The 13,035-nt window shown below is 41.9% G+C and overlaps 2 protein-coding genes across 3 annotated transcripts; one reads left to right on the top strand and one right to left on the bottom strand.

The window, feature by feature from the left end:
- Window positions 1–1,288: 1,288 nt before the first annotated feature.
- On the bottom strand, window positions 1,289–9,112 carry GUCD1 (guanylyl cyclase domain containing 1). The gene is made up of 6 exons (XM_031592312.2): window positions 8,883–9,112; window positions 7,438–7,522; window positions 5,838–6,003; window positions 4,977–5,068; window positions 3,296–3,537; window positions 1,289–2,803 (listed from the first exon to the last, which is right to left on the bottom strand). Exons 1-6 carry the CDS (start codon window positions 9,091–9,093, stop codon window positions 2,712–2,714), a joined length of 888 nt encoding a protein of 295 aa, XP_031448172.1. The 5' UTR covers window positions 9,094–9,112; the 3' UTR covers window positions 1,289–2,711.
- SNRPD3 (small nuclear ribonucleoprotein D3 polypeptide) lies at window positions 9,098–12,730 on the top strand. Of its 2 annotated transcripts, none has more exons than XM_031592313.2 (4): window positions 9,098–9,232; window positions 9,587–9,736; window positions 10,525–10,717; window positions 11,556–12,730. In XM_031592313.2, exons 2-4 carry the CDS (start codon window positions 9,611–9,613, stop codon window positions 11,615–11,617), a joined length of 381 nt encoding a protein of 126 aa, XP_031448173.1. In that variant the 5' UTR covers window positions 9,098–9,232; window positions 9,587–9,610; the 3' UTR covers window positions 11,618–12,730. The 2 variants fall into 2 exon arrangements, with proteins under 2 accessions (XP_031448173.1, XP_031448174.1); XM_031592314.2 differs by having other exon boundaries at window positions 9,100–9,200.
- The last annotated feature ends 305 nt before the right edge of the window (window positions 12,731–13,035 follow it).

Genomic DNA, 13,035 nt, shown 5'->3' on the forward strand with positions numbered 1-13,035 from the left:
AAACATTTGATCTCCTAAAAAGCAGAAAGCCAAATAACCATTTAAGCTGTGCCTGTTAAGTATATAATATGCCCTCTAAAGATTTTCCAACATTTTTAATAATAAACCAGTAAATAAATACACCTGCTACATCATGCTACAGGGTTATCCATGACTTTAAACCTTTATTGAGAATGGCTTAATTACAAATAAAAATATATTTATGTATAAAATCCCTGCATGTAAAATACCCCCCTCCTTTGCTATGGACAGCATGAAGGAAACAAAGTGACTGACTGCACATTTTCAGAATGAGTGTTTTGATGGATGATCTTCCCATGGAAAACAATGTGCCAGAAAATGCAGGTGTTCTGGATACTTGGCCAGCGAGTTTCTTTGTGGCCTGAATTTGTGTCATTTCAATAGTCACCTTTTTCCTTTCCTTCTGCTTCTTGCTTGTATTTTCATCTCTCATTACCATATTCCATTTGGCTATTGGAGATCCTGTTGCAGTGAGTGGAGCTCTCATTTCATCTGTATTAACTTAAACAGCTTTGGTTCTACATATTTTCAATTCTGTACATTTCAGACCATTTAGCATGCCCTTAAGTTCACGTTTTATACATAAGCTCAAGATTCAAGTGTGGAAGCTAATGTCAGTTACACATCTTTTGTAAGAATTTTATTTTATTTTTTGCTAACCAAGCCTGCTCTAAAAAAATATTCTGTGGCAGTTCAGTGCTACTGAATGGACTACCTGAAGGAAAATGCCTGGGTTAAGAAAGTACTTTTATCAACCTGTAATTTACATAGCTGTTAATTATTAACATAGTTAATACAATCCCTCTAAGCCAAACATTGTGAATTTGAACATGGATATAAAATTTCCAAGACCAGTAGCCATCTGCTGACTACTGTTGGAGGGATCAGAAGGTGTTACCTACTCTAGGATTTGTACTCTGATCATTTTCTGGGTTTCTACTAATATAGTGGTTCTGCTGCTCACAGATACATCCCAGTTTTTATTCATTTTGCATGGACAGCTGCCAGAATGTAATCCAGCTTCACTCCTGATAAAACAGGATCAGATACACTGTGAGTTTCTTATTGTGTACATTTTGTTCAGAACTTCTCAAAACCTACTGCATTTTACACTTACGTTGCTGTTTTTTAGCTTCTGTACAAAGGAGTGCTTTTGATTTTACTATGCATACTTCCTACATGCTTTCCAGATACTTTACAGTAAGTCAGCAATTGTAGAAGATGGTTTCTCTTCGAAATTTTCTCATGCTGAAAGTATTACCTCCACTAAACAACAACATCCCTTTATTGTTATTCCACGCAGTTCCAAAACCTGAACAGTTCCTTTCCTAAAGCCATGCCAAAGGTGTGAAATCTCTGGCTAAAGTGCAAAACAAAATTCTGCCAGCTGTACATGAGTACTAACAATTTTACCTACCTGTCAGAAATTGTAATGGGCAAATCTGAAGTATGTGGCTATTTCCACACTTTTACAGTGCTCCTCAGCACAGTCACCAAACCCTGGTAATACATGAGAGGATTATGAATGGGCTACTAACAATTTCACTTGAAAATGTTTGAACAGAACTCCCACTTAATCCAAATACAGCTGTAGTATGAGTTTTGTTTTTGTTTTTTGTTACTATAGCAAAAAGAAGCTTGTATTCCCTGTATTCTTAATTGATTTAAGCTCTTCTGAGAAGCTCACTAAATGAACATAAATTGGAAAGTTTGGCTCAAAATATGATTCAGCATTTTAGTTACAATCTAGTCTCACTTGTTATTTAAAATTTACACACAAAACATACACTATTAGTGTGTGGATGATTTCTGTATTTGCTTCATAAATGTATATTTAGATTTGGGTGCATCAGAAAATTGCACATATGAGTGCCACATTGTCTGGAGGATTTTGCAAAGTGCAGTGAAGGCTCCTAGGTCCAAACAAATATCGTTACTTAAACTTTTGGGGTAATACAGAGCTCTAGACAGTCATCCAAAAATATTTAGCCAAAAGAGATGGAGTTTGCAGTGCAAGGGAACAATCTCAGTAACAGCTATTCAAAACTTAATCCAATGCTATTATAAATGCTAAAACTGTGCAAGTTGAATTTTGTACATGGGAAGTTTCCTTGAGTAAATGTTTCACTCCTATAATACTGATTAGCCAACAAGGCAATTCCATTATCTGAAAGTAAGGTGGTTTAACATCAGCATTTCTTTGTTTCATAAATCCCTGCTGAACCTCAGATCCCTAGACTAAGGATAAAGATCAGCCCCTGATGCTTTGAAAGAGAGTGAAACAGGTATTGTCTATTTTTTTCTGCTTTTGTTTACCTAAACCTGCATCTGTTACCAAGTGTTGAAGTTCATAAATTTGGTGCTTTTTTTCCTCGTGTGTATAATTTGAAAATAAGCTCCAAGTGAACAGGCTTTGGGCCTGTATTTCAAAACTGCTGTCAAATGTGCAGTGTTAAAAATGAGGGGAAAAAAAAAAACCTGTGACATACATTGCAAAATCAGATCTTTCATCCGGAATAAAAAGGTAAAGACAGCATTGCAGTATAGTCCTATCAATGTCTATAAAGCCTCCCTTGTTTAAGATCCCACTGCAGTTCAGGAGGAAGGTCTCTGCAGGGGGTGTCCTGAGACAAGCAGCCAGCTGCTGTGCAGGCTGCACCAGAAAGGACCAGAAGTAACAGCTGTGGGTGTCAGCTGTCTGTGTAGATGAACAGAATATCCTCATCTGTGCCATAACTTCTCCTGGCTTCTTCAAAGTTTCTGATGCTGGTGCAGCATGTCCCTATATAAAAGAGGAACAAAGTGTTAGTAAAAATTCAGGAGATGCCTGTGAGGGGCTCCTATTCTGGATCTAGCAGACTCTACAGAGAAAATTAACTAATATACTGACTAGATTTATCAGCTTATGTTACAGCTTTACTCACTGTAGTTTATCTTCTCATCTCAAAGGCATTGCTCACAGAAGAAATACTGTGAATAGGTATTAAATTGGTCATCTTGCTATACTCAGCACAAAGGTACAGTTCAGTACCTCTCAAACCTCTGTCAGTTTGCCAGAATGTGCATCTCAGTGCCTCAAGTAAATTACAGAACAAACTGCTGCACTAATTTAATAAATGTAGGAAAACCTATTCTGACAAACTGGTTAGTGATGTTTGAAAAATGGGAAGTGATGCATGCTAAAATGGGAAGTCCATATTAGTGTGGCTTTGCATTATGGAAATGTTAGTGATGAGGTGGTTGAGAATTCACCCAAAAAGAGCAGGCTACTCACGGTCAGCATAGGCAGGGTTGTTGTAGTAAATACTCCCTGAGGCTGTGTTGTAGCCACATAACACAATGAAATGGCCCTGGTAGTCAGGATTCCTGCAGAAGCACTTCTGTCCAATGGGTAGGAAGCAGCAGTATTTGACAGGACTTGAGCAAAGATCACACAGTAACAAGACTGCATTCACTAGGACAATGGCTACGTGACCTTGGGACAGGTGTTTTTGGATGTCTTGAACTGTTACTGTGCTGTGGGAAAAAAAAAAAAAAATCAGACAGGTTTTCAATGAAGTTAAAACCTCCAGGGTTTGCTACATAGAAAGCCTGACCAAATTCAAGGTCTTTTGATCTCACTGCTGCTTCTGAAGTGCAGAGCAACAGCACTGGATTCTGAAATGCTAGAATGTTTGTATACTCTGAATAATCAGATGTCTGGGAGAAGAGTATTAAAGGAGCTGGCAATTTAGTAACTTGAGAGACTTGAGGGAAAGTCTTAAGTGAAGTGTTCCATCCTGCCATTAGAACTTGATGGTTAAAGACTGTATGCTAACTTAATACATGCCCAAATTTGTGTCTGTCACAAATATGCATATTGTGCAGATAGTTTGCACTACCTGGTTCTTTTGAGGGTACGTTTCTATAGCACCTCCTACAGAGAACAAGTATTAATGAATCATAACCTTAAAATCTCGTCTATTAAAAGCTGTCCTTCACTGTGTATTCCAGATGCATCAGAACTCATCTCTTTGATGTGTTTCAGACATAGGGCTGTGTGTTATGCACGACTGAACTTGTGCTTTTTAATCTTTCCAATGTTGTTTCTCCTCTTTGATGCCCCAAACTCAGTACTGCACAGGTAGATATTCACTCTGTCCCTGCCTTGATCAAGGACATGATCCTTGAAAGCAAGATGGACTGACTGTCCCTTCTCTGTTGATGCAGCTTTAGTTAACAGGTGGTGCCATACAGACTCTGTGTATGTGAAAAAGAACACTTAACTATTGCATTGCAGCATTCAAATAATGCCCTACAGACTATCCTGTACCCTCTTTCCTTTTCTTAATCATTCATCCCACTTTGACAACAGAGATCTAAATCCAGCTTCACTACAAAAAGGGATACAACTCAGGCTAACCATGGACACTTAATTATTTCCCATCTAGAGTGTCACTCTCAGCTGTGAAACAGTTCTACAATTTTTTGTCTTCTCCTGGGTTTACAGTTCTTTCACTGAGGTTCCTTATTTCATCCTCCCCTTGGCAAAGGCTCATATGCCATCTTTTTCTTTGTGCTTCTGTCTAGGAACAGAGACCTATACTCTTTGCATAGCTCTAGGAACAATGGGTTGTGTGTCCACATAGCATTTTCCTTAATTCATATTACAGTGGTACTTAAGAATGGCCAATTAAAGCATTGAAAGCATTCCCTACAGGATGATGTTAATGGAAAATCAAATTCAATACGTAATAGTCAACTCCCATCAGCATTTTCAAATCACTCTGTTGTCATTATTGCTCCTCAGACTTCACTGTTAAGTCTTTATGTCCATTCTTTCAAGACATTTAATAAAAAGACTAATTCACAAAAAGGCTGAAGGTCTCATTTCAGTCTGTCTTTTACCAGTTAAGCTCAGTGACTAACAAGAGACTCAGAGTCTCCAGCAAGAAAGGAGAGAACAATAAGCTTACCACTTCTCCACCAGCACCTTGGAGGCTTTGGCTTGTGCAAAGAGCTGATTTACTCGATTCTCTTCTGTGTCAAAGTGCTTCCTGTAAAATGACTGGAGACAACAGAAACTGTGAACTGGAATGATGTTCACCTTAGGTAATTTACCATTTACAATCTCTGCTAGCAAGGCCCTGTACATGTTTTTGATGAGGGGATAAAAGCTCTCTCTCCCTCAGTTTCACTGCTAATAAGATAAGAATTCTTGCTCTAAATTATCACTTTAATTTCATTCCTTGTCACTTATTATTGTAATTTCCAAGCAGTGGCTATTCAGCTGCCAAAATGAAGGAAGTCTCTCTGGTTTGTACTGGGCAGAAGGCTACATCACAAAAGCTACTGCTGCTGTAGGTGCTCACTAGCAAACTTGGAAGAGGCCAAGCTCTCACAGACACAGAGGCTGAGCTGGTCTCTCACCTCTAGAGGTGGTTCCTCCAGGTCTGGGCTGAGTCATGGTGGTGGGGAAAGTTGGAAGCTAGCACTGCTGCTGCCCAGGCTGTGCCTGTTCTGTAGGCAGGTAGAGGGCTTCAGTCTCCAAGGCTGTTGAATAATCTGTAACTTGTCGTGAATGCTACATGAAAACTTTTTAAAACAAAAAACAAAACAAAAAAAACCTTTATATTATGGAATCAAAGATGTAAAAAAAGATGGGAACATATCTAGATTCTGCTTTGAAACTGATCCATACAAGTTTGGGCAGCGGGCAAACCTTGTTTCCAGGAGCTATGGCTAACTGGCAGTAAGACAGCAGAGGCACTTTAGCATGATACATAGGGGTACCTTTTAAAACTGCCTACCATTTCCCAGTAGATGAAAATACTAACCTGATTTTTGTAGCCCTTGTCCACTCCAAGTGTCTGGGTGCAAAATTTATGCTTAACACCAAAGTGCCGCATTAGGTAGGCCAGGTCAATAGTCCAGATACTCTTTGTTAACCGGAGCTCTTGGATGGCTTTCTGAAATTCATCATTGTCCAAATGATCCAGGTACCTATGGTATTAGTAAAGGTAGGGGAAGGGAAGCACAGGTCTTAGGAGAAGCATGGTATGTGCTGTAGCCCAAACCTCCACATCCACGGGACAGAAAAACTGATACAATGGGCTTGGCTAAGAAATAATCATTAAACAACCCACAAAAGAGCCACAAAGTGAAGGGAGGGAAGCAGAGAATACATAAATGAATTTATTTCTGACTTTTCTTATTGGAAATATACAGGTATCTCAACTGCTTTGTAGTGCTAAAAGCATACAGGATGCTGGACAATAGGCAAGATATACTGAGCAAGTATAGAACTATCCTGAAGGGTTTACAATCTACATATACAAGGTTAATAGAGCAAATGCAGAAGGGAGCATTAAAGACTAAAAGCTGCTTCACAACAGATGAATTTCAAAAGGAGGAACTGTAAAGGAAGTTGATAAATATTCGAAGGAAGCTTGCTTAGTCACTGATGACACAAAAGGCAGTAAGGGGGAGATGAAGTCTGAAGAAAGCTTGGGATAGGTTGCAAAGGGGTGGGGAAGGGCAGTTACAGAGAGTTCTGGAGGTCAAAACAAATAGAATTAAATGAAGAAAAAAAACCACAATGTGGAATTGAGGAAGCAGGGCAAACAAGGTCAGATTGGCAAGGTGAGAAGATTAATCTTGAATGTTGAGTTTTGGACAGACTGGTGTGGCAAAGAGGTTAAAGGGAATGAAGAGGCAGAGGTTACAGAAGTCAAGATGGGAATTACCAGCACACGGACTAACGTCTTGGCAGAAGGGATGGAGAGAAATGAAAATCTTCTCCTTCATATCTACTAAGTGGACATCTAAATAGGTATTTCTCCTGCACCTAAGCTCATGTTCCTCTGTGGAAGGAAATAGGAGTTCAGCAGGACAGCTACAGGTTCAAAAAAAGAAGAAGAAAAAAAAGAAAAAGATGGCAATATAGTGCATAGTTGTGAAGTTGAAACCACTCCTGGAACAAAAACCATTCACTCCACAGGCTGGGGGCTCAGCAGGACAGAGACAGTATATTCAGAAACTAGGATAAACCTGCCCATTGCATAATGATACAGAAAGAAATTATGTGACTTGCTGTGGCAAATACCAGTTCTGAATTGTAACAACAGGAACGAGGGATAACTTCTTATCAGCTTAAGCATGCCAAACTGCTTAATTGTTAGCTCAGTGCTGATCAATCAAAACAATTATTCAAAAGGTCTTAAGGTTGTCTTAGCTTGTCTTTTCCCTTTCTTCTGGATTGCTGTGCTGGGCTCTGGCAGCAGTAATTCTCCAAGGGTATTCAGGGATATGTGCTCTTGTAAGGCTAAGCAAAATTCAGAGCTGCTCCAATATACCTCATCTCCCTGGACATTGCTTCCTGACACCCTCTCCCACGGGTTGGGATTTCCCACCCCTTCCAATGAAAACAGCACTTACTGTAGCACCATCCTGGAGCAGGCCAGCCCGCAGTCCCAGTGGTACAGCTGCTGAATGATGGGCACTTTCAGCTGCACACATTCAACTGCAGTGAAAACACCCCAAGTGAGTAAAATGTAAAAGCTGTCAGTCATTATACGGGAATGTTTTTCTGTACTTCACCATTCCAAGTCTGCTTGTTCTCAGCTCTGTATTCTATGCCACAAAAAGTCATCGGTCAAATGGGTAGAAAACAGACACAGCCATGATCTTTAGGCAGTGATTTCTTACAAGCCTTATGGATTTCAGCCTCTTCTACTGCTATGTTTTTTTCCTTATTGTGAGTAATTTTTTCAGATAAGGCAGATCACAAATGACACCATTTGGCCTTTCATAAAAGGGCAAAGGAAGAGAGACAAGACCCAATCTCTATCAAGAAGTTCTGCAATACCAGTAATTCATCCCTCATAGTTCCTTTATAGGTGGTTGTGGTGGTTTCAGTTTCAGAAAAGCCCGGATTGCTTGATGGACTGAAGTGTTTCCGCTTGGCTTTGCAACTTCAAAGTCAATCCAAGTGAGTTAATCATAAAAGGCTTTTCTTAATGACTTTTCCTTCAATCTGGAACAGACCCTTGGAAACCTTCGCTAACGCAAAGTCAGCTACGCTTCTGGATAGGGATAAAAAGCATTCAACATCCTGGGGGGCTGGTGTAGTTTCAATGCAGCTTTATTTGTAAAACTTTATGGATAATGTTTTGCAATTTTAAATTGTTTTCTCACAGAGTTATGCCTTACTGCAGCAACAAGCCAACGCAGTGCATTTTCTCAATCATGCCACCAGGTTTAATCATAACTTTGAAAACTGGCACACCCATTGGTGTACTCAATATTTGTTAGCAACTTCGATTATACTTCAGTCTCCCGAAGAAAAAACAGACCCCCAAATCGCGCTTGAAGCAGGTCACACAGAATCACAGAATGGCCCGGGTTGGAAGGGATCTCAAGGATCATGAATCCTCAATCCCTCCACCACAGGGCAGGGCCACCAACCTCCCCATTTCATACCAGCCCAGGCTGCCCAGGGCCCCATCCAACTGGCTTTGAACACCTCCAGGGATGGACGGGGCATCCACAGCCTCTCTGGGCAGCTGCTCCAGCACCTCACCACTCTCACAGTAAAGAACTTCCCCACCTCAAGGTCTGTAAGCACTGGCGGTGTGTTACCAGCCGGTGACCATCCAGGTCCCTGCGACACCTCCACAACTCACAGCCTCGGTTCCTGTCCTCCACACGCGCTGGCTCCGAAGGTAACAGCCAGGCCGAGCTGCCCGGCTCCCATCCCCGCCCCCCGCAGAGCTGTCAGCTCCGTACGCCACGGCCCGACGCTCGGCTGTAAACAAGGCGGAGCGCTCTCAGGCCGCCCCCCAGCCGAGGCTCCGCGCTCCCCGGGCCGCAGCTGCACTGACCTGCCTGCGGAGGGGGCTCCCCCGGCTCCCGGGGGCTCCTCATGTCGGCGGCCGCCCGCTCACTGCCCGCCCCGCCGGGCCCGGGGCAGCGGCATGCCCTGGTGCGGCGCTGGCTCCTCCCGGCTGCGGAGAGGGCGGGCGCCGGGGCGGCCGCTCGGAGCTGGGAGGGAGGGAGCTGCTCTCGGCAGGGCCAAGAGTGCGGCGGAACCATCGTGCCGAGGCGCCGCGGCCTGGAGGGGCGGGAACGGAAGTGGACCGACGCCGCTGCACTTCCGCTTCCGGGGCGCGGTGCACGGCGGGAAGGCGGAGGCCATTAGGGTGCGTGTGCGGCTCCGCGCGGTTGGCGGGAGGTGAGTGTCGGTGCGGGGCTCGCAGTGGGGGTTGGCTGTGTGCCCTCAGCTTCTGAGGGCGGTGGGCAGAGCTTCGAGCGCGGTAGCGGTGAACTGAGGGGGTGGGCTGCTCTCAGCCTTCCCGCCTGTCCGGGCCTCGGGGCAGGCCGAGGGATGCGCGTGGAGGCCGCTTGTGGGGAACGCTGCGTTTTGTCAGGCGGAGCACTGAGGGCTGCGGCTGTGCGGCTGCGTATTGTGAAAGCAGTGAGGTTTTCGTTCAAGAGAGAAAGTCATCACCTGTAGTCAAAGCCGAGCTGCAAAACAACTCGTAGGTTGTTTCCTTTTTTCGCTTTTATTTTTTTCTCCTTATTTCAGGAGTAGAGCCGCAGCGCTGCAGCCATGTCGATCGGAGTGCCCATTAAAGTCCTGCACGAGGCAGAGGGCCACATTGTGACCTGTGAGACCAACACCGGGGAGGTGTACCGTGGGAAGCTCATTGAAGCTGAAGACAACATGAATTGTCAGGTGTGCGGCTCAAGATGGATGAAAAGAAGTTCATCTCATCTAATTTTGGAAACAGTTACACCCAGCCGACTGATAGTGTGATTTAAAGACCTTTGGTTTTAGTCTTAGGATAAATAAAACCCGTCTGCTCTATGCACTTACAGTAATGAAATGAATTCCAGATTATTGAGCACGTCAAAGAGAACAGAATTGGGAATTCCTGTTCCTGGTTCTTAAGATTTTCCTCTGCAAACACCTTTTCTGCAGGAGTTCTTTGCTTATTGTCTCTCAACTTAATAATAAATAAGCCTGGTCTGGTGGTTGGCGACCCTGCATGTAGCAGAGGGTTGAAACTCGATGATCATTGTGGTCCTTTTCAACCCAGGCCGTTCTATGATTAATGAGCTTAGGGCTGTGCTTAATGCAGATTACTTTAAGGCGTTGCAAGAGGCTTAATTTTGATTGACTTCATACAGGTTATAATTGAAATAAAAATATTTCCTTAATAGCTGAGACTTGTAAAACTTTATTAAAGCTGTTTGAATAAGAAAACAAAACTAATAATACTAATTAAGCAAGTGGGGAGAAGGAGAAAATAGTGAGTTTACTTAAATTTATAGCAGGCTTAAGAGTATGTTTAAATGGTCATAGATGCCTTGTATCACAACAACAGTTGAGAAGGCAGTGTGCTTTGCATGGCTTTGAGTTTGTTACTTGAATTCTGGTTGTATATTCTACAAGCAGTAGTAGTGGGAGTCTGAAACTATGTATAAGGCCTTTGAGACCACTGTCTGATCTTTACTTTCCAGATGTCCAACATAACGGTGACATACAGAGATGGGCGAGTGGCTCAGCTTGAGCAGGTGTACATCAGAGGCAGCAAGATACGGTTTCTAATTTTACCTGATATGTTGAAGAATGCTCCTATGCTAAAGAGCATGAAGAATAAGAACCAGGGTTCTGGAGCTGGCCGAGGAAAAGCAGCTATTCTCAAAGCTCAGGGTGGGTACAGTGTGTTTGTGATCTGGTGTTCCCTCCTTACCTCCCTGTGTTGCTATATAGGAACTGGGAAGTTTTCATCCCTAATGCTAAGCAAACATGAGCTGTAAGAAGCTGGATGAGTGGTGGCAGTCAAGACTCAGACTGCTTGATGCAAAATACTGATACTGCATATGGTTCAGGAATAGTAAGTGGCCTTGCTAGAGTTAGATAAAACTTTAGCTTTGGTTTTCTGGTAAATATGGCTGCTGGCTGTTTGGACTAGCCAAGGAAGGGTCTAGGTGTTCTTATTCTTTAAAAGAATATATAAAAATACTAGGTTGATACTTAAGGAATTTTGAATCAGTAACTGTTAGCCATTCTACAATTCATTGTCTTTCATACCGTTTTCATGTGAACAGTCTCATTATAGCAAGATAGAGAAATAATCATGGGCTGTGAAGCCCTTGGTAAACTCTAGCAAGTGCAGTAAGGATGTGTGGGGAAGTAACATCTGACAAAACATAGTGAGTTCTGTCCCAAATTTCATAAAGAGCAGGAGTTCTTAAATCTCACTGGCTCAAATTCATGCAGATTAGAATGAGAACAAAAATGTGTTAATATTTCATTGCTCTTAATGCATACTCTATGTTATAAATAGCAAAGCTGTGCAGCTGTTGGTTACAGTTGTTTTCACAGAAAACTTCTGCTTATTTTATCACTTCCTGAACCTCATAATATAGCTTAGCTTCTGTGCTTGTAAGGAAGAGACTGAGAGTTATTTCTATTTGGTTTGTCAGTTGTTGAGATAAATACAACGTTGCATCAAATTCATGTCATCCCTGATGTTTTCTTTCTTCAGTGGCTGCAAGAGGAAGAGGCCGTGGTATGGGTCGTGGCAACATCTTCCAGAAGCGAAGATAATTTTGGCCTTGACCAGTATGCTTTTTTATATTAGAGGGGCTCTTAACTTGTCTACATATACGTTGGTAACTTCTGTTTAATAAATGTTTCTGACAAAACCTTGTCTGCTGTTGTATGACAGAACTCCTCTTAGGCACACTGGAGTTCTGGCTTCTTTCTGTAGCTGGCAAATGCATTGGAGGTTGATTTCAAAGTGAGTTGTCTAGAAAACAGTGGACTTGATATCTGGATTTGACTTCTTTGTATTTTTGTGTGATGCATTGAGTTTCGAAGATTATCTCGCTTCCTCCTTGTTCAATATTGCTGTTACCCTCTAAAGAAGACATTCTTGATGAAGAATTTTTAAATGTTGGTCTAAAGTTGTGTTAGCATCTGCATTTACAGAACAAACAGCCAAATTGAAGCAGCTTCTAGAGAAGCTTCATATGGATCTATAATAAATACAGGTCCATTCTTCAAAGCTGTACATTGAGCTTGTATTCTTGTATTTCTTACTTCTCTCTTTGGATACAGGGAAAACTTTTCATTAGAAACACACAACTAATATTTAGTAGACAGACCATTTTAGCCTGAGTTTGTACTTGCCTGAGGTGATTTGATTGTGGCTGTATTGGCAGTTACTTGTTTTTTACTGATGCCTGGGCAGAGATGCCTGAATATGGAAGAAAAAAAAATAACTTTCAATTGATTTCATTGATTTGAAATGTTTCTTATGAATCTAAAAGGTGTGTAGTAGAAGTCACAGAAATTGTCATCCATTACACAGGCTGACCTTTTGAACAGAACTTAGGTCTGACTTTAGCTTTTGTTAACATCTGTACACAATCACATAGTCCACAATCTTATCTGTGAGGCCAGATTTAGCTCTAGCTTTAGCTTATTTTTGCTTAAAGTAACATGTAGCTGTCTTACTGACATTGATGGTTGAAATATTTAAATTGAACTCTCCTGTACCTAATTGTACACTTCCATACAGTCATCAGTCTATACATGTATGAATGAGTCCTGCTTTTCTGCTCTGCTGTGTAAAGACCCCCTGTGTGCAGACATGGAAGTTGAACTAATGTACCCATTTGTTGAATTGTCTGTAAATAAAGCAGTGTTTGATTAGCAGGGGTTTTCTAGTGAGCTGCGCTTTTTTGGGGGGGTTAGTAGTGATCCTAAATATTTGCATTAGGAACATCTGTAAAATGTGTTTGTGGTGTGCTTGGGCTTAATTATAGAGACTTTATTTCTTTCTTGTGCCTACATGAGGAACCTGTCCAAAGGTTTCCACAAAAAACAGCTTTAAAACATTGCATGTGAGCCATATTTGTATTCAAGTGAGCACCTGGAGGGGTTTGGTAATTATGTTTATCACTTTCTTGTGGAAATGTGTTCCTTGAGTCTGCAGTCACTCAGAGGAGACCCCTGGCTTA

Source organism: Phasianus colchicus, chromosome 18, assembly GCF_987193195.1.
Source record: "Phasianus colchicus chromosome 18, bPhaCol1.hap1.1, whole genome shotgun sequence".
Lineage (NCBI taxonomy): Eukaryota > Metazoa > Chordata > Aves > Galliformes > Phasianidae > Phasianus > Phasianus colchicus.

Coding starts and splice junctions, on each gene's coding strand:
- GUCD1 (XM_031592312.2), bottom strand. CDS start 9,093: ATGGTTCCGCCGCACTCTTGGCCCTGCCGAGAGCAGCTCCCTCCCTCC. Junction 7,523..8,882: donor GGAGCCCCCTCCGCAGGCAG/GTCAGTGCAGCT, acceptor TTTTCACTGCAG/TTGAATGTGTGCAGCTGAAA. Junction 5,069..5,837: donor ACAAGGGCTACAAAAATCAG/GTTAGTATTTTC, acceptor TGTTGTCTCCAG/TCATTTTACAGGAAGCACTT.
- SNRPD3 (XM_031592313.2), top strand. CDS start 9,611: ATGTCGATCGGAGTGCCCATTAAAGTCCTGCACGAGGCAGAGGGCCAC. Junction 9,737..10,524: donor AAGACAACATGAATTGTCAG/GTGTGCGGCTCA, acceptor TTTACTTTCCAG/ATGTCCAACATAACGGTGAC. Junction 10,718..11,555: donor AGCTATTCTCAAAGCTCAGG/GTGGGTACAGTG, acceptor TTCTTTCTTCAG/TGGCTGCAAGAGGAAGAGGC.